Source organism: Hemiscyllium ocellatum, chromosome 5 (genome assembly GCF_020745735.1).
Source record: "Hemiscyllium ocellatum isolate sHemOce1 chromosome 5, sHemOce1.pat.X.cur, whole genome shotgun sequence".
Lineage (NCBI taxonomy): Eukaryota > Metazoa > Chordata > Chondrichthyes > Orectolobiformes > Hemiscylliidae > Hemiscyllium > Hemiscyllium ocellatum.
This window is the reverse complement of record NC_083405.1, coordinates 40,643,803-40,665,265: the sequence shown is the minus strand read 5'-3', so window position 1 is coordinate 40,665,265 and position 21,463 is coordinate 40,643,803. Positions and strand designations below refer to the sequence as shown.

General features: G+C 41.8%; 1 protein-coding gene across 1 annotated transcript in view; it reads right to left on the bottom strand.

Moving 5' to 3' along the window:
• Positions 1–21,463, bottom strand: part of LOC132816009 (rap guanine nucleotide exchange factor 5-like) — a 189,018-nt gene that overhangs the window by 115,576 nt on the left and 51,979 nt on the right. Inside the window, exon 9 of the mRNA XM_060825412.1 lies at positions 19,210–19,359. Within this exon, the coding sequence (XP_060681395.1) occupies positions 19,210–19,359 (150 nt within the window). The remainder of the gene's footprint in view (positions 1–19,209; positions 19,360–21,463) is intronic.

Genomic DNA, 21,463 nt, shown 5'->3' with positions numbered 1-21,463 from the left:
ATATTTAACTAGCTGTTAATTGTGGCTGGCTGATGTCCTGTTGTAACTGGTACGTTTTGTAAAGTATATATCAGAGTCTGCTAAATGTAACGCTGTCTGGGATGGAGTGTGAAACATGTGTTGAAAGCAGTGGTTTACTAAAGAGAGTGGCAATGGGACCCTGGGGAAAATTAGTTTCAATGCAGCGGGGAAGAAGGAGCTGTGTATTTTAAATCAAGAGGAAAATGTAAATATATAAATAATCAGCTAGGAGTACTTATAGATTGTTCGTCTTTAAAAAAACACAAAATGACAACTGTACAACTGAGACCCATTGTCTGCAATGGTGCCCTGTGGGAACTCCAAAAGCTTCGTATCTTTTGGACAAAGACTTCTGCAGGAAGTGCCTGCAGTTATTCAAACTTGAACTTGGCTTTTTGAATTTGCGGAGTGGCTGCACCCACCACAGAGCAGATAGATGGCTCTAACTTTGCGCAGCACATGTTCGAGGAGGTGGTCACCCTGCAGCCACAGTGAGATGGCCATCATGGAGGGGAGAATGAAGCAGGCAGGACAGGAGCCTTCAGGGGTGTGGAATTCTCAAACCAGTCTTCAGTGCTCAATTCCAGTGGGGGATGATGCAATTTTGAGGCAGAGGCGTGCATGGTGTAGAGCATACCACAAACCTATAGTGCAATCCATTGCTAAGGAGGTGCAGCAAAACTGAAATGCCATGATCATAGGGTTTTCAAATAGTTGGGGAGAGACAGGCATTTCGACAACTGCTGTGAATCCCTCATGACATGCTGTCACGTCTTCCCAGAGCAAGAGTAAATGCAATCACCCAGAGGGTGCAAGACCCTCAGGAGCAAAGAGGAACATTATTATGAGCCATTTGGTCACCAATGATGTATGGTGGAAAAAAACTGTGGCCCTGCAGTCAGAGTTTCAAGATTTATGGTAGAAGTTATAAAGAGTTGAATAGTAGAGATTGCTGGATTTATTCCCAAGTAAGATGTGCGTGTAGGAATATTAAGATAAAACAGGTAAATGTTTTGTTAGAGAAATCTGCAGGACAGAGGTATCCAGATTAACTCCAGTCATTGTAACTCATCTCCTGACCTCTGAAAGTCTGTCCACCACCTACAAGGCACAAGTCAAGAGTGTGATGGTATACTCCCCACTTGCCTAGATGGGTGCAGCCCCAGTAACACTTATGAAGCTTGACACCATTCAGAACAACCAGCCCAATTGATTGGCACTGCATCCACAAGCATCCACTCCCTCCACCACCGACAGTCAGGAGCAGCAGTGTGTACAATCTACAAGAAGTACTTCAGAAATTCACCAAAGATCCTCAGACAGCATCTTCCAAACCCAAGACCATTTCCATCTAGAAGGACAAGGACAACAGATATATGGGAACACCACCTCCAAGTTCCCTTCCAAGCCACTCACCATCCTGACATGGAAGTACATCACCGTTCCTTCATTGTCACTGGGTCAAAGTCCTGGAATTCTCTCCCTAATGGCATTGTGGGTCAACCTACACCAGGTAGACTGCAGCAATTAAAGAAGGCAGCTCACCACCACCTTCTCGAGAGCAAGTAGGGACAGGAAATAAATGCTGAGTGGCCAGCAACGTCCACATCCCACTAAAAAATGAATGGATAAAAAGAAAGATTCCTCAGGCATTGGGGTGAGTTGTGGGACAGGTGGAACCTATAATGGTGTTAATGAAGCTTGGTAGAGCTGAGGACAATGTCATCAGATGAAGGATAGCTGAGCTGAAGGAGTATTAGAGAGGGGAATGCAAGTGCATAGAGGATGGGAGAGAAATATTAAAGGGCAAAGTGAGGTCTGCAGATGGTGGAGATCAGAGCTAAAAATGTGTTCCCGAAAAAGCACAGCAGGTCAGGCAGCATCCAAGGAGCAGGAGAATCGAAGTTTCGGGCATGAGCCCTTCTTCAGGATTCCGAAACGTCAATTCTCCTGCCCATTGGATGCTGCCTGTCCTGCTGCGCTTTTCCAGAGAAATATTAAAAGCTAATTCAGAAATAGGAGGGTGCAGACAAGCTACTTTGTATTTATCTCACAAGGTGGGGTTGGTGAGTAGGTATGTATGCATACGGTGAATGGTGAATAAGGTTGGTGAGCTGCAGGAACAAGTCCCACATTGGAATATGTTATTTTGGCAATTACATATACACAGCTTAAAGGAGGAGAGCATTATGAACATAATATCGCTCGCTACAGGGTATTGAGGAAACATAAAGGAAAAAAATACAGGGGGTATGCCTGCATTAATCAAAGAAATTTTATCAGCACTGGAGACAAATGATATAGCTGAGAGGTCAAAGCTATTTAATTTAATTAGAATTATGGAGGAGATATTCTGGGATTGAAAATATAGCATCATCCTACAAATTTTGTGAAGGCGATATTTTTGGGGCAAATTTCTAAATGATGCGTGAACTATGAAGTCGAAATATTAGGAGACTTTAATTCCTGAATAAAAGCTGGACTAATACCCATGTAAAGGGCAAAGAGGTGGATCAGAACTTTCTTCCAACTCAACAGGAAGTGAAGAGATGCTGAATCTAGTTCTGAGGAATGAGCTAGAACAAGTAGACTATGTTTTGGGTAGAAATCACTGAGGGAGCTGCGATCGTAATATCACCAGGTTTAGAATAGCTAAGGAAAAGAACAAATAACACTTAAGCTCAAAAATACTTGATTAGATGAAGGTTTACTCCAATAAGTTAAAAAGTGATTTGCCACAGGTAACTTATGATCAAAGATCAAGAGGCAGAATATAATTCTACTTAGGTAGTGCTTAAAAATCAAGGATGATTTCTTCCACTCAAGTGTTGTGGGTGCAGAAACGTCTAAACTGTCCAACACTGGATTCTTACACCCATTGGAGGAGGCCCAGAGTCTAATTGATGAGACGGGTAGGTGGGACATCTGGAGTTCACATGCTCTTTCTTCTGATTCCACTTGACCTCTATCTGGACCTGTCAGAGATATTCAGAATTGTTGGCACCTTTGAGAGTGCTAATCTTTTTCAGATCTAGTATCATATGCTGGAGATTTCCATGTGTATTTGGGGTATTGCATTTTTTTCTAGATATAGAATCATAGAATCCCTACAGTGTAGAAGAAGGCTATTCAGCCCATCAAGTGCACATCAACCCTCTGAACATCCCACAACACGCAGCACCTACCCTATCTCTATAACCCTGCATTTACCAAAGCCAATCCAGTTTGCCTGCACGTTAGGACCAATTTAACAAGGCTAATCTACCTAACCTGTACAACTTTGGTGTGTGGGAGAAAACTGAAGTCCATGCAGACATAGGTAGAACGTGCAAACTCCACACAGACAGATGCCTGAGGTTGGAATCGAACCCGGGTCCCTGGTGCTTTGAGGCAGCAGTGCTAACCATGCCACCATACAGGACAACCTTGAAGTACTTCCTCTACCTTCCTGGTAACTGCTTGTTGTAACGAAGCTCGGAGTAGAGAGCTGGTTTTAGAAGTCATGTACCAGGCATGTGGCCTGCCCAATTATAGCTGCCTGATCATAATCAATGACTCGATATTGGGAACATTGGACTGAGCAAGTACCTTGATATGAAGCATCTAACCTGGCAGTGAATTTTCAGGATTTTGCAGGGTGACATTTTTCTAATGGTCTCGAGGTATCTGTTGTAGATCATCTCTTTCTCCAATGCTTACAGGAATCCAGTAACACTGATGACCCTATAGACCATGAGTTCAGTCCAGATGTGAGATGTTTCGCGTCAAACCCTTTATTCCTCACATAGCCAAAGGCTGTACTGGCACAATAAAGGAAATGTTGAATTTCATCAACAATGTCTGCACTTGCTCCCTTGGTATAGGAATTGATCCACATTTGCTGCAGATCACAATTGTTGGTGGACTATGTTTTTCTATTGGAGTTGGTTGAGAGAAGATATTGACCTTAGGCTAAATATCCAGAGGTCTGTGCACACACAAGCAGTTTCTGCTTTCTACAGCAGAAGTTGGAGTGGTCTTGGTGCTGGACTGGAGACAATACAGGTTTAACAGTTTTCCCTTTATCCAAGAGGTTAACTCACACAAACAGGAAGCTTCATGGATCTAGGATGGAACATTCTGACAAGGAAGACGGAGAAGAGTTTTGGTGTGGAGACAGAGGTTTGCTTGACCCAGGTTTGCACAAATATGGAGTCAGTGATGGAGCCATTACTGAGCATCAGGTTTGCATATTGTCATGCAGCAAGCAGATAATACTGATGACTTTCTGTTGGCAACCAATTTTGAGGAGGAAGCTCTATTGTTGCTCCTGGTTGACAGAGTTGAAGGCAGAGAGTAACTGAACAATGAGAAACATTTAAAAGACTCCTTTAGTAGAGAGTAGACAAGGTTTTATTTTAAATATCAGGCAACTGACTTGCAATTAAGACAATTTAGAATAACTTCTGCAATTGAAAAGTCTCTGGAAGTGCTGCGGAGTGATTGGTATTCGTAAGTATCTTAGAAAACTACATCCATAACTCCTTTCATGCCTTCTGACACACTAAATGTTTTCAATTTCCTGGGTGTTTCTGTTTCCTCTTTATCAGGAACACTCAATCTCCCTACATCCCTGATGAGGGTGGTCCAAGGGCTTTCCATTTCTTTCTTGAATGGAGACTCAACCAGTTTCCATCAATCACTACATTCATCCATCCGGCTGAACATGTCCTTTTATTGAACAATTTTCCCCATAACTCATCTCAGTTCCTTCAAGTTCATGACCTTCAATGTAATTTCCTTATATTGGGGAGATAAACACAGATTGGATGATTCCTTTGTGGAACACTTCTGTTCACTCAGCAAGCATGGTGCGCTTTTTGTGGCTGATCGATTTTATGTTCCCCCTTGCACTCACACTGATATTTCCCCAAGGCCTAACAGCGCCTCATTTATTGATCAAGCACTTTGTAGCCTTTGGAACTCAATCCTAACTTCAAGAATTTCAGACCATAATCTCAGTGCACATTTTGGATCTTTTTTCTCATATTGTTCAATTTTTCTCTAATTTTGTGTTTGGAGTAAGTATCCCACTTGCATTAGGCACATCTTTTGATTCATTGTTTATTTTCTTACCTTATCATCATTCTCCCCAACCCTGGATGAGTAATTCTTCTGACATTCAATTTCTCCTGACAGTTACCCTATCACCTTTTGTCCTTGCCCTACCCACCTTTGATGAAACCTATTACATATCTAATCTCTATTCCTAGTCTAATGGAAGGTTATAGACCTAAAATGTTAATTCGGTCTGTTGTCACATGTATTGCCATGACCAGCTGAGTACTTCAGTCATTTTGGGATTTTGTTCAGACTTTCATCATGTGCTGTATTCTGCTTTTCAAGCTAACAATACTGGCCAGGAAAAATGTAAAATTTCCAACTGTAAAACTAATCACATACATTAGGAACATCAAAAAAGTGAAAGACCTGGGCTGAGTACGTATGATTCCTCAGTATGTGCTCCCAGCATGTATGGGAATACCAATGGAAAAAATCTTCCTTGTTAGTTTGAAGATTGATCATAGAATCATATAATACAGATGAGGCCCTTTGGCCTATCAAATCTGTACTGTCAAAAATAAACTGCTACCTCCCCTAGTGCCACTTTCCTGCACTAGTTTTGCCACAAGTACTCATCCAAGTATCTTTTATAGGTCGTGAGGTTTCCATCCCAGGCAGTGAATTCCAGATCCCAACCACCCTCTGGGTGAAAAAAGTTTTTCCTCCAATCCCCATTAAACCTCCCTGCTTTTCTATTTAAAATTATGCCTGCCTCTAAAATAAAATACACCAACATTTGTTTCTATTTTGGATTTTCTGCACTCAATTTCGAAAAAGAAAATTTGTACTATCCTGGTGTATTTGGCATTCCTTAGCTCGGATAACTGTGTTTGTAACTGCTTTATCCTTTGTGGAAATGAACAAACGTGATTTGGAATGTCTCTGGTTCAAGCCCCATTCTGGACCAACCTGCACCAATTCTGTGGTATCATTTGGCCTCAGGGAGCTGGGTTATGACTTCCCACTCCATTGACTGATGCAGAAATGTGCCCCTCTGTGTATGTTCACTGAGGACAGGATTGGTCTCCTCAACTTGGTTGAACAACCTGCCAAGTTGTGATGGTGAAGCCACATCCAGGAAATCTGATGGCCTTTATGAACTGGTAACAAGGAGGGTCAACGAAGCATGGTAGCATTCTTAGCAAGGTGCTTGGTATGGTCCCACGAGGCAGACTGTTCATGAAGGTAAAAGCCCGTGGGGTCCAAAGAATATGGCAAGTTAGACTCAGATTGGCTCAGAGGCAAGATGGTAAAAAGCAGGTGGTTAAGGCAGCACACTGGAAACCACGTGTAGAATGTAAGAACTGGGCAGTTAGGTCAACCTTGGCTTAACTGGAAGCTCTCTCCCCTCAGCATTACAAAGTATCAAGTTCAAGTCAAATTCCAGTGCTTGATCATAATAGTCAGGATTGATATTTTAATGAAGGAGCACTGCACCTCAGGTAAGACATAACCGAACCTCCTCAGCCTGCTTGGGTGGATGTAAAATAAATTCAATGGCATTATTCAAAAGAAGAGCAGGGGAGTCCTCTCGCTGGTCAATATTTCACACAAATATTTCAGGTCATTATAATATTGCTGTTTTTGGCAGCTTGTTGTGTACATATTGGCCGTTTTATTTCATGCATTCCAGCAGAGGTTAAGCTTCAAATAGTAAATAACTGGCTAAAGAAGTTTGAGACATCTGGTGATCACAAAAAAACTGTGATATAAATACTCTGTTTTTTTTGAAAGCTATACTAAATATTGGGTAAGCCACAACAAGAGTGCTGCATGTAGATCTGATCATTACACTAAAGGAAAAAGGTGCTTCCTCAACAGAGGGTACAGAGGAGATGAGAGATTTTTAATTATGATAAATTATTCGATAGGCTCTTTGGACATGGGAGGCTGAGGGGAAATCTGATTGAAGTGGATAAAATTATAAGGAGCTTTTGTCTATTTCAGTTGACGCTCTGTATCAGGTGACATAGATTGAGGATAAAAAGGAGGTGGTTTGAGGGAAAAATCTTTCAGCCATAGGGTGTAGGGATATGGAACTCATTATCTGAAAGAATAGTAGATATACAGTCCACCCTCATCACAATTTAAAAAGTACTGGGATGTGGACTCAATGTGCCATTACCTTTGGGCTATGGATCAGAAGAGCTGGAGTGTGGGATGAGGCTGCTTGCCTGTTGATGTGGCCAATGATGGATCAAACAGACTCCCTGTGTAATGTAAATTTCTATGATGTGTACAAATAAAAAAGAGTCATTCAGGAAGCTTGTTGAGGACAACGTATTCAATTTGACACAGAGCTTTTGCAAAGAAGGGAGAATGCTTTTAACAAATTTAATCCAACTCACTTTACAGTTACATCTAATGCCTGTTAAAGGCACTATGTTTATCTTCACTGATAGTCAGATAATTGTACACAGTACATATGCGTACATGGATGTGAATGACAATATTGTTTTAAAGATACAATTTATTAAATATGGTTTGCTAAATTCATATGATTTAGTCAAAAATGCTTTGCACATAATAAACATATTTTTGGCTGAATCACAATTTGTGCTTTGCACATAATAGTGAAGACAGTGGCCTAATGGTATTATTGTTGTACTGTTAATCCAGAGATCCAGCTAATGTTCTGGGGACTCAGGTTCAAATCGCCAAGGCAGATAGTGGAATTTGAATTCAGTAAAAATCTGGAATTAAGAGTCTAGTAATGACCATGAATCCATTGTCAAGAGTTGGAAAAAGCCATCTGGTTCACTAATGCCCTTTAGGGAAGGAAACTGCCATCCTTACCTGGTTTGGCCTACATGCAACTCCAGACACAGAGCAATGTGGTTGATCCTTAACAGCAATAAATGCTGGCCCAGCCAGTGATGCCCTTATCATAGAATCCTTACAGTGTAGAAACAGGCCATTTGGCTCAACAAGGCCCCACCAACCCTCCAAAGATTATTCCACCCAGACCCATTTCCCAACCTGTTACTCTACATTTCCCCTGACTAATGCACCTAACCTACAAATCCCTGAACACAATGGGCAATTTAGCATGGCCAATTCACCTAAACTGCACATCTTTGGACTGTGGGAGGAAATTGGAGCACCCGTAGGAAACCCACGCAGACACAGGGAGAATGTGCAAACTCCACACAGACAGTTGCCCGAGGCTGGGATCAAACCTGGGTCCTTGGCGCTGTGAGGCAGCAATGCTAACCACTGAGCCACCATGCTACCTTATCCTGTTAGTGAATTAAAAAGAAAGCCTTTGCATCATGTTTTGGAGACTAATCATTTTCCATTGATGGGGTTGGGTTGATAGGAGGTTAGCATTCTCTCCTTTGCTGTCTCTGTAAATATGAGACTTCACATCATTCAGGCACCAGTACAACAGGTGCACACCATTTTAATGCCAAACAAAAAAGTGAGTCAGATTCAAAACACCCCTAACAGCACCTCCTCCACTTCCTTATAAACACAGGTACACATACCCTCCTGCAGCTTGTAAAACATTGGCCCACCAGTTGGTTTCTTCATGTGGTTTTCATAATTGTAGGATATGCTCAAGATGTGCGTGCTTTCCTCTGAAAGTCATAGATGACTGATATCAGACAGACTATTTATTATGCTTTCATGCTTGTGCCTCAATGTTTTCATTGCTACTGAAAGTAATGAGGTGTTAGCAGGTTGCACTTAAAAACATGATTCAAGTGTAGGAGTGGATGCTTTGCACATAATAATTCTCTCTATCCTGCAGTCGAATGTAAGAGCCATTCTGATTTATTTGGCCCATTTCAGTTTAACCAGTATGAATAATCATTTCTTCCACTTGAACACACAGCAACCAGATAGATGTTAGTCCCAACATATCTGCCACTAATCACATAAGCACTTTTATAAGTTTGGATAGGCTTTGGCGATTCCTGATAACAGAGTGCACAGTTTCTATGCCATAGCTTTCTCATGTAAACAGCAAATGTGAAGCGTTCTTCCTATACTGTGCAGTTTGTAATGGTTGAGCTGCATATGTTGAAATGAAGACATTAGTTAAAACAGCGTAAGATCAAGTGAAAGTTTATGTAAATCGGCTAACAGCAAATCCCAGAAACAAACTGATCATGAACAAACTATACTTCGTGCACCTTGCAGTCATCCTTTACTATAGGCTCAAGTCCGACAGAGGAGTGAAAGGGTTGCAGAAAAGACCAAGGTCAGAGTAAACATTGTCCAGCAGCAAGCAGAAACCAGGTTTGCGCGCGCACACTGTTTGTACTGCTAACCTCGCTTTTTGTACCCTGCCACGGAATACTGTTCCCTTGTCTGGGCAGAAGCAGTTAGACAAAATACCTCGTTAAAAAAAATCACACAACACCAGGTTATAACCTAACAGGTTTATATGGAAGCACCAGCTTTCGGAGCGACGCTCCTTCATCAGGTGAAGGAGCAGCCCTTCAAAAGCCAATGCTTCCAAATAAACCTGTTGGACTATAACCTGGTGTTGTGTGATTTTTAACTTTGTACATCCCAGTCCAACACCGGCATCTCCAAATCATGACAAAATACCTAGCCATTGTTCTCATCATATTGATATGTATAATCAGTAGAGTCATAGAGTCATAGAGATGTACAGCATAGAAACAGACCCTTCGGTCCAACCTGTCCATGCCGACCAGATATCCTAACCCAATCTAGTCCCACTGCCAGCACCCAGCCCATATCCCTCCAAACCCTTCCTGTTCATATACCCATCCAAATGCCCCTTAAATGTTGCAATTGAACCAGCCTCCACCACATCCTCTGGCAGCTCATTCCATACATGTACCACCCTCTGGATGAAAAAGTTGCCCCTTAGATCTCTTTTATATCCTTCCCCTCTCATCCTAAGCCTATGTCCTCTAGTTCTGGACTCCCAGACCCCAGGGAAAAGACTTTGTCTATTTATCCTATCCATGACCCTCATAATTTTGTAAACCTCTATAAGGTCACCCCTCAGTCTCCGATGCTCCAGGGAAAACAGCCTCAGCCTGTTCAGCCTCTCCCTGTATCTCAGATCCTCCAACCCTAGCAACATCCTTGTAAATCTTTTCTGAACCCTTTCAAGTTTCATAATATCTTTCCGATAGGAAGGAGACCAGAATTGCATGCAATATTCCAACAGTGGCCTAACCAATGTCCTGTACAGGCGCAACATGACCTCCCAACTCCTGTACTCAATACTCTGACCGATAAAGGAAAGCATACCAAATGCCTTCTTCACTATCCTATCTACCTGCGACTCCACTTTCAAGGAGCTATGAACCTGCACTCCAAGGTCTCTTTGTTCAGCAACACTCCCTAGGACCTTACCATTAAGTGTATAAGTCCTGCTAAAATTTGTTTTCCCAAAATGCAGCACCTCGCATTTATCTGAATTAAAGCCCATCTGCCACTTCTCAGCCCATTAGCCCATCTGGTCCAGATCCTGTCGTAATCTGAGGTAACCCTCTTTGCTGTCCACTCCATCTCCAATTGTGATGTCACTGCAAATGTACTAAATGTACCTCTTATGCTCGCCTCCAAATCATTTATGTAAATAACAAAAAGTAGAGGGCCCAGCACCGATTCTAGTGGCACTCCACTGGTCACAGGCCTCCAGTCTGAAAAACAATCCTCCACCACCACCCTCTGCCTTCTACCTTTGAGCCAGTTCTGTATCCAAATGGCTAGCTTTCCCTGTATTCCATGAGATCTAAACCTGCTAATCAGTCTCCCATGGGGAACCTTGTTGAATGCCTTACTGAAGTCCATATAGACCACATCTACTGCTCTGCCCTCATAAATCTTCTTTGTTACTTCTTCAAAAGACTCAATCAAAGTTGTGAGACATGATTTCCCACACACAAAGCCATGTTGACTATCCCGAATCAGACCTTGTCTTTCCAAATACATGTACAACCTGTCCCTCAGAATTCCCTCCAACAACTTGCCCACCACCGAGGTCAGGCTCACCAGTCTATAGTTCCCTGGCTTGTCTTTACTGCCCTTCTTAAAAAGTGGCACCACGTTTGTCAACCTCCAGTTTTCCGGCACCTCACCTGCGACTATCGTTAATACAAATATCTCAGCAAGAGGCCCAGCAATCACTTCTCTAGCTTCCCACAGAATTCTCGGGTAGACCTGATCAGGTCCTGGGGATTTATCCACTTTTAAATGTTTTCAAGACATCCAGCACTTCCTCCTCTGTAATCTGGACATTTTGCAAGATCTATTTCCCTACAGTCTATATCTTCCATATCCTTTTCCACAGTAAATACTGATGCAAAATATTCATTTAATATCTCCCCCATTTTCTGTGGCTCCACACAAAGGCCGCCTTGCTGATCTTTGAGGGGCCCTATTCTCTCCCTAGTTACCCTTTTCTCCTTAATATATTTGTAAAATCCCTTTGGATTCTCCTGTCGTAACATTAAAATTAGCATCTGTACAACGGCTAACAGTACAGTCTAATCTTGTGCTCCCTGATGTGTGAGAGAAGATAAAACACAGTTTGACTGCAGTGAAGTTGTCATAGACATTCTTATTCATGAAATTCTGCAGAGCTTACTGAATACACGAGTCAAAACTTGCTGAAGGTGCAGCAAAGGGTTTGGCAATGCAGCTTAGATAAGGAAAATGATTAAATTAGATTACTCACAGTGTGGAAACAGGCCCTTCGGCCCAACAAGTCCACACCCACTGAAGCGCAACCCACCCATACATTTACCCCTTCACCTAACACTACAGGCAATTTAGCATGGCCAATTCACCTACCCTGCACATCTTTAGACTGTGGGAGGAAACCCACGCAGACACTGGGAGAACATGCAAACTCCAGACAGTCAGTCGCCAGAGGCGGGAATTGAACCAAGGTCTCTGGCGCTGTGAGGCAGCAGTGCTAACCACTGTGCCACCGTGTCACCCATGCAATCTCAGGGCTGACAGCAGTTTTGCCAAAGACCTGGTGACCAACCAGACAATCAAGCCTCCCTGAAATTGGTCTGCACTCAACAGATCCAAACTCTCCATAACTGGAATTTCAATGTTGGCTCAGCATGTGATCGCAGCCAACTAGATCAAACTGTTCTGGTCAGTGAGGTAAATATATCACAATTTTCATCTTTATTCGAAAAACTGATTATTTTCTTGGAGCAATCAGCTGGTTTCAGGCAAAGCATTCCTGCTGAATAACTGGCACCAACATCTTTCAATAAATTGTTGCCTTTTTCTAGCCATCTCAAACAGAAGTATTCCCATCATCAGCTTATGATGCTGTGAATAAGTTGGCCCTCATTTTCACTTCATGCATTTTGTAGTTTGGTGCAGAGAATGAAGGTATCTTAAATCAAAAAAGAAACTAACCCTCATACACAAAGATCCATTTTCTTTCCTTTGTAACAGAATCATGGAATGATTACAGTACAAAAGCAGCCCAATTGGGTGAAGTCTTGACCAATTGTGTGTGCAATTGCCACTTAAGGGCCTCATGCTGGCTCAGTGGTATTAACCCAGAGGTGGATGGGGTGGGGGGGGGAGGTGTTGGAGGATGCCACGCGGGGAGAAATCCTAGTTCTGATGGAGATTTTCCTGTGCTTCAAAGCCTGACTATGACTCAATGCTGCATTCTTCTTGTTTCCTGAAAAATGTTTATTAGATCAAGAGTCGTGTAACTCTTGTTTAAGTGTCCCTGGCTTATGACTTCCTAGGTTTCTGCTACTGGAATACACAAGCTTTTCTTAATGACCTCTTCGTGCTAATTTTACAGCCTTGCCTCGTGAAATATCTGCATGCAGGGATACATGATAAAAGCTGTAACATGGCTTTTAAATTACTGTCATTTCACCTAAATTGTTACACCATTTGAGCTTTGCACTTTTCACAAGAGAGTTTTTGCTTCAATTCACACAATTGCCAATGTCTGGTTGACTCACTGACTCAACTCTGACTCGAGATCATTTTCACAGACCCCCCACTTCACTCTATGTTGTGCATTTTTGCCTCGAAGTAGCAGATTGCTGCTGTTCCTGTGCTTTGTCTGTCAGGTACGACATGTTTTCTGTGTTATTCTGAAATATTGCTCTGTGTTGCCATGAGGTTTATGGGATTATGGGATTTATGTTTATGAGGTTTTCTGTTATTAATATACGGCTGTATTCCATTTCCGTCTTCTGGTCACCAGCATGTTTGCTTTCCTGTTTTTTCTTGAAGGTGGGGGTGTGGGGGCGCTTAACTGGGGTGTAAAATGAATATTATTCATCTGTCTTCACCAAAGGACATGATGCTGTGTCAGCCATGGAGAAATGAGAGTTAATTTAGTCACCAGATAATTAGAATTGATAACGAAGAGTTACAGGATAGGCAGGCTGTACTTAATAAAGGCACAGGGACCAGATTAAGTGCATTAAGGATATCGAGGGAAATGAGAGTAGAAATTGCAGAGGCACTGGCAATAATTTTTCAATCTTCCTTAGATTGTGGGCGGGGCCAGAGAGGACAGGAGAATTGCAAAGGTTGCATCCCTAGTGAAAAAAGCTATGAAAAATACACTGCCAACTACATGCCAACCAGTTTAACTTCAGTGATAAGCAAACTGCTGGAAATAATAATTTGGGATAAACTTAATAGCCAAAGGAACAAATGCAGGTTAATTTAGGAGAGCCAGCATGGATTTCAGAAGGAAAATCACGTTTAACTAACTGGCTGGAGTGTTTAGAAGGGGTAACAGAAAAGATTGACAAGGGCAAGGCTGTTGAAGAGGCATATCTGCAAATCCAAAGGCATTTGATACAGTGCCACACTACAGACTGGTAAGCAAGATTATGTTGAATTTGTAGAAAAACCAGTTCAGCCTCAACTGGAGCATTGAATCCAGCTCTGGGTACGACACTCAAGGAAGAATGTGTGTTGGATAGGATGCAGCGAAAAAAAATCACAAGAATGATACTGGGAGTAAAGAACTTCAGATTTAGAAAATAATTTGGAGAAGTTGGGACTGCTTGAAGAAAAGAAGGCCAAGATGAGATCTGATTGAAGCATTCAAGATCATCAGAGATCTGGACAGAGCAGTTAAAAGACAAATTTTCCCACTCGTGAAAGGATAGAGGACAAGAGAACATAGATTTAAGATAGTAGGCCTAGCAAGCAAAAGATATCACACAAGAAAGTAATTGGGCTGTGGAATGTACTACCTGAGGTAAAGGCAGATTTAATCAATGCATTTAAAAGGGAACTAGACAGTTCTCTGAAAAGGGCATGTTCAGAGTAACAGGGAGGTGGAGCAGAATGGCATGAAGTGAAATGCTCATTTGGAGAGCCAATGCATAACTGCTGAACCAAATGTAATTATTTGTGGTATTGCTTTTAAGTGCACATTTACAACTTATTAAACTTCCCTAATGTTACCAAATGCCATTTTCATTCCCATGTTAGGTGCCATTAGCACTGCTACAGTGCCATTTTTATGGCCAGCATTTTTATGCCTACAATTTAGTATTTGTACCATGAACAAAATTACAAGTTTTGTTTTATTCATGGAATGTGGGCATCATTGGCTGGTCCAGCATTTACTGCCTGTTCCTAGTTGTCCTTGAGATGAAGTGGTGAGTTGCCTTTTCCAACCGCTGCAGTCCATGTGCTGTCGATACAACCCAAAACCTTCAAGGATTTTGACCCAACAACACTGGAAGAATGGTGGTATATTTCCAAGTCAGGATGGTGAGTGGCTTGAAAGGGAACTTGCCAGTTGTGATCGTACCATATATTTGCTGCCCCTTGTCCCTCTAGGTAATAGTAGAGTAGCTTTGGAAGGTGCTGTCCAAGGATCAATTGTGAATTTCCACAATGCCCCTTACGGATGATACACACTGCTGTTACTGAGCAGAAGCTGGTGGATGTGGTTCCAATCAAGCCAGCTGCTTTATCCTGGATGTTATCAAACTTCTTGAGTGTTATTACAGCTGCACTCATCCAGGAAATTGGAGAGTATCCCATCACACTCCTGAATTATGCATTGTAGATAATAGACAGGCTTTGAGGAGTCAGGATGTGAGTTACTCACTGCAGGAAGCCACTGACCTGTTCTAAGAGACACAGTGCTGAGGTGGCTAGTCCAGTTCAGTGTCTGGACAAAGGTAATCCTCAGGATGTTGATAGTGGGTATTCAGTGATGGTAATATCTTTGAATATCAAGGGATGATAGTGATATTCTCACTAGTTAGAGATGTTCATTGTCTGGCATTTGTGTGCTATGTGCCACTTGACAGCCCAGGAATTGCATCTAGTCCAGGTCTTGCTGTATTTTGACATGACATTCTTCAATTCCTGAGAATTTGTGAATGATACCAAACATTGTGCAACAACGAACATCACCACTTCTGATGTGCTGGACTCTGACACTATTGAGGATAGGGATATTTATGGAGCATCCTCTTCCTGAGAGTTGCTTCATTGTCCGCCATTATTTAGGACTGCATATGACTTGCCTGCAGAGCTTAGATCAGAATCATTCAATGTAGAATCATGTACCTCTGTCTGTCACTTACTGCTTATTCTGGTATGCAAATTGTCCTGTGTTGTAGCTTCACCAGATTGGTACCTCATTGCTAGGAATGTTGGTGCTGTTCTTGGCAAGACCTTCTGGACTCTTCAATTACCCAGGGTTCATAATTATGATAGAGGGGGAATATGTTGGCCATGAATTACAGATGGTGGTGTATAATTCTGCTGCTCCGATGCCCACCAGCGCCTCATGGATGCCTACTTGTGAGTTGCTGAATAGATAATACTGTTCAGAGTTTTATTCCATTTAGCACAATGACAGTGCCACACAACATGATGGAGGGCAGTCTCAAGATGAAGATGGGACATCATCTGTAAATGAACTGTACAGTGGTCACTTCTGGCAATATAGGAGAAAGTGAGGACTACAAATGCTGGAGAATCAGTGTCGAATGGTGTGGCACTGAAACAAGCACAGCAGGTCAGGCAGCATCCAAGGTGCAGGAGAGTCAATGTTTTGGATGAAGGGCTTATGCCCCAAAACATAGACTGACCTGCTCCTTAGATTCTGCCTGATCTTCTGTGCTTTTTCCAGTGCCACACTTTTGAACTTTTTCCAATATGACAGGTAGATTGGTAAGGATGATGTGAAATAAGATTTTCCTTCTGTTAATTCCTTTACCACCTACCGCAGACCCTGCGTCCTTTATGTCCTTTAGAGTTGGACCAGTTCAATAAGTAGTGACGCGACCACGCCAGTCCAGTGGTGGATGTCAAAAATCCCCCTCCCAGAGTACAGTCTATGCCTTGGCCACCCAAAGTATTCAACATGGAGGAGTACTCCATTCCTCAGCCGAGGAGGACAGTATGTGATAATCAGCAGGATGTTTCCTTGCTCGTGCTTGATCTGATGCCTTGAGACTTTGTGAGACCTGGAGTTAATGTTAAGAATTCCCAGGGGAGCTCTCTCCCAATTGGAAACCGCTGCGCTGCCACCTCTGCTTCTGGTGGGACAGGGCATTCCCAGGAATGGTGATGTTAGTGTCTGGGAAATGAGTAAGACTGTCAGTTCTTTGCTTGATAATTCTGTGAGACAGCACTGCCAATTTTAGCACAAGTCCTCCAGTAAAGATGGTAAGATCGGCAGGGCTGTTTTCACCATTGCCATTTTCAATGCCTTGGTCGATGCCAGGTGGTCCATCTGATTTCATTTTTTTTAACACTAACAGTCAATATACAATCAAGTGGCTTATTAGGCCTTTTCAGAGGGCAGTAGAGAGTCAACCATATTGCTGTGGATCTCATGTCACATGTGAACCAGACTGGGTGAGGATGGCAGATTTCCTTTTCTAAAAAATACGTTAATGAACTAGATGGGTTTTCTGACAATTGACAATGATTTCATGGATATCATAAGACTTTTAATCCCAGATTTTGTTTGAATTCTAATTTAATCAAACCCAGGATCCTCAAACATTATCTAGGTCTGTGGATTGCTAGTCCAGCAATAATACCACTATGACACAAGCTCCTGTCAAAGTAAATGGTAACACATAAAGGACTCAACACCGTATGTAACATATACTGGTTATAATTGTGTAGTTTATAAGAGTGTTATATTTTGGGACTGTGGTGGAATTTTTCCCTCCCTGATGTGGCGACAGTAACAGCGAACAAAGTGACTTATTAGAGTGAATAAAAAAAATCTGATTCTCAACTTCAAGAAAAACTCACTCAATTTTCCCCTCAAACCTTAAATAGTGAGTTCTAAATCTTGCCCTCAAGTGGCACCTAACTGATTTGCATCTCATTAAAACCCAATTCACCGTTTTAACATCACAGATAAAGTTCATTGCTGAGGATTGTAACATTAGTATAAAGAACACAAGTGGACAATACAAAAGGCTGCATTGTAATGTCTGTGCAAGAGAAGAGAGACCAGAGTGCTCATGGACACGAACATTTAAAGGTGGCAGGACAAATAAAGATAGCTGTTGTTTGTATGCTAGGCATTCCTGATGAAGGGCTTTTTACCCAAAACGTCGATTCTCCTGCTCCTCTGATGCTGCCTGACCTGCTGTACTTTTCCAGCACCACAGTCTCGACTTCATAAGTTAAGTACAAGAGCAGGCAGCTCTGATGAACTTATGAAACACTGTTTAGACAGCAGCTACAGTACTGTGTGCTGTTGTGGGTTCCAAGATAAGAGAGGTATGTGTGAATGCATCGGAGAGAGTGTATAAAACATTGCTGGAATGGTTCCAAGGGGACACTTCAGTTTTGAGACAGATTGGAGAAGTTGGGACTGTTTTCCTCAGAGAGGAGAGGAAGATTTGATAGAAGTTTTCAAAATCATAAAAAGGTCTGGGCAGAGTGGATTAGATAAAAAATTATTTTCACTCATAAATGGAGCGAGAACGAAAGAGCACAATTTTAAGATGTTTCACCAAAGAATAAATCGCAAAGCATTTTCATACAGAAAGTAGTTAGGGTATGGAATGAACTGCTTGATATTGTTGTGGTGACTGGTACATTTGAAGCATTAAAGAGAGCAATGCTTCTATTTAGAAAATCATGCAATGTGCTGGGAAATGCTCAGACAGTCAGTTGCAGACATGATGGACCAAATGGCCTCGCTCTGCTCTGAAGCAATGCATTGATTCTATGGACCTTTGCCAGCAGAGATGTGTGGAATTATCATTGATTTCATACTTTGACCGTCTGTACAGTCCACATTGAAGTGCAATGCTTTGGCTTCGGTCATCATCAGAACGGTTCAGCATCCCTGACAACTATTTATTGTCAAAGAGTCAAAGATGACTAAGTAAAGTGAGAGATGTAAGAGATGAGCAATGATTGGTGATTGCATCTTCTCCCGTCCTTGGGATATTTGAAAACACTGCTCATCTTTATCATGGGTATGACTTAACCCAGACAGACCAGTGATCTTTATAGTAAAGCACAGATTGTAATAGTACAAGTAAAAATATATTAACAAAAGTATATACATGTTTACAAGGATGTTTCACCTGTGTCCCCAATGAACATTCAGTTCGTTTTCTTCCCCTCCTGCCCATTATGTCTAGGTGCAGGTCTGATTCTCACAGTTGAGGCGGGCAGAGCCTACTCTCTGGCTTGACCTGTTGATTTGGGTAGTCTGGTGCCTTCTGAGGACACTCTAGATATGTCCTGCCCCTTAACCTCTCTCTGCCTGTGATACCAACGCACTAGCCAAGGAGATGACGCTCCATCTGAGCAGAAGCACTTAAGCAGGTCTGTTCCCTATCAACTCATAGGCTCCTCACAAAAGTGTAAGTGTTTTGGGGAGAAAAAAGACTCGAAAGCTGCATTTAATATTTAGTGTTTTTCAGTCACTGTCTGAGAGTCAAAACAAAAAGGGACATTGTCTTTTTTAATACAGCCTGCAATGACACATAAAGAATTTCCCAGTGAAACAGAGATTACAGTACAGCCCAATGTAATCCAACAAAACTGTACTGTGTTTCAATTAAGCTGACCATGAATAATGTTCACACCATATGCAACTCTAAAAATGAAAATTTAATAAAATCTTACCTTTGAAATTCGGCTGACATCTGCTTGAATTATTGGCTGAATGTGACAATTATCTTCAGTTAGAATGATATGAGCTGCAGCTGAGTGTTTCTGGACTAAGCCAATGCCATCAAAATCATCTTCCTCTCTTAAACTGCACACTACTCCATCCTGGATTGGCATGGGAAAAGCAAACAGATATCTTAATCCACAGTCCCAAGACATGCAGCCTGAGCTCAATTACGCTGTCAGGAATACAGCTTCAGATCACAAGAAAATATCTCAGCACTATCTATTCAGAGCATTTTGCTCTTCTTTGAATATTCGTGGTACTGTCACTCAGATGCTAATTTTTAAAAACAGAAACATTGTCAGTCACATCTTACAATCTAACAGTGTAGCCTGATGCTGTGCTTATTTGGCTTATTTCTGCTGTTGGCAGTATATCACTCAAAACTCCTGGGAAAAGTTGACCGAGTAGCATTTTATGAGAGGGAAATGAACTAAATGTTTTCAAAGTAATTAATTGCTGTAAAAGTATGCCATTTGTCCAGGCAAATTATCTGTGAAATATTTACTCTTACGCAATTCATTTTTTTGCTTCTCACTCTGTCGTTTGGAGTAAAGTAACAGTTTCCAAGGGAGTCAGTTATCATCAAAGCAGTTTCTTGGCATTCATCCAGTCCTACATTGAAAATAGCAGTGTCACAGATCCAGGACTGATTCACAAAGTCATCAGAAGACAATGTGAAAGTGAGACCCTGAAATGTGATAGGAGTTTGAAAACATTGCAATGATCCCTCCCACCACCACACTACAGCCCACCAGAGCAGACAGAACCTGAACAGAAACCCACTCTGCGGCACACCCCTCACTTGCACTGAGACAGTGATAAGGTCAGAGAGTTCAGGGTGATACACTTGAGAGTTAGAATTGAACAAATGTCTCATGCATCGCAGGTGATGGTGAATTCTGACAATAGAATGCAGAGATGATTCAAAAGTCAGCCCCAGGCAAAGATCTTCAGGACTCCAAGATCTGGGGTTCAAAAGGAATGGTAAAAATACATTTCTGGCATTCAGGGGTAGTATGGACATAAATGTTAAGTATTTCTGATGTATTAAATTGTCCCTCCTTCATCTGTCATTTGCAAGCCTTAGATGTGTTGGTGTAGTGGTTGGAAGGAGGGTCAAGGGGATCTCACTGACTATTAGTTCCCTGATTGGGGTTGTTAGCCTGAGCCAGTCAGGAATCCTTGGCTGACCAATATAAACAGGAGCTTCAAAGAGTGTCTTCATTCTAGAGACTGCTCCGAGCTGGCTGGTCAGAGCCCTGTGCACATGTAAATAAAGGATGACTTGGTGCCAAGATACCGGCCTCTGTGCAGTTATTTCAGTTGGGAACTCCAGTTCCACTAGAATTCATAACTTTATTAAACAAGGTAATACTGTGGTATTTGTGAGTTCTGTCATTAATCGGGACCTTGCCATCTCCACCTCACAACCAAACCCTCCCAAAGAAATCCAACAGTTTTACCTCAGAAGTGAATCAATATTTCAATTTGTAACTAAACTAACAATATCATTAAGTATTTGAGAGTTATGGTGTTGCTGTGAGATAGTTGCTAAGGGATAGCTCTTTAATGTGACTTTCACAGCATTCTATTGCCCGAGACCAGGCTAATACTCACAAGGCTGGTCAGTCCTATTCATTCGAGTCAAGATTGCTTTTTCTAACCCTTGTCCTTGTGTATTCTTCAAAGGAAAATACACAAACATTTTGGAATTACCAATTTAAGACGTCCACAGTATTTTGAAGTTCATAGTCATGACATTAGTTTTCTAATATTTCCCACTGTTTCAGAATCAGAGAATAGAAGGAAGAATATTTTAGTTATTCTTTAGGAGCTGTCTCTCACAGTTAATCAGCAAATCTCAGCTGTCAGTTAAAAATGCACTAAGTCAGAACCCAAATGGCAGCTGACTGCTATCCCAGAAGGACAAAGGAAGAATCAACACACAGCTCTCACTGAATATCATGTATTTTAATGAGCAGTGCTATCAATATCTTGCCTGTCTGATCTTGGCCAAGATATGGCGAATAGCAAAGGAAGGGAGGAAAAGAATACATGTCATAAATAAAACTGAAAAATCTCCAATGTATTAAATTCAAGGGAACTTTTCAGGTACAAGCAGAACCCAGTTCATCGAGCTGTGCTGTCATGAGACTGATGATGAGATAGAAAGGATTGAGTAATGAACATTAATTGTTTACA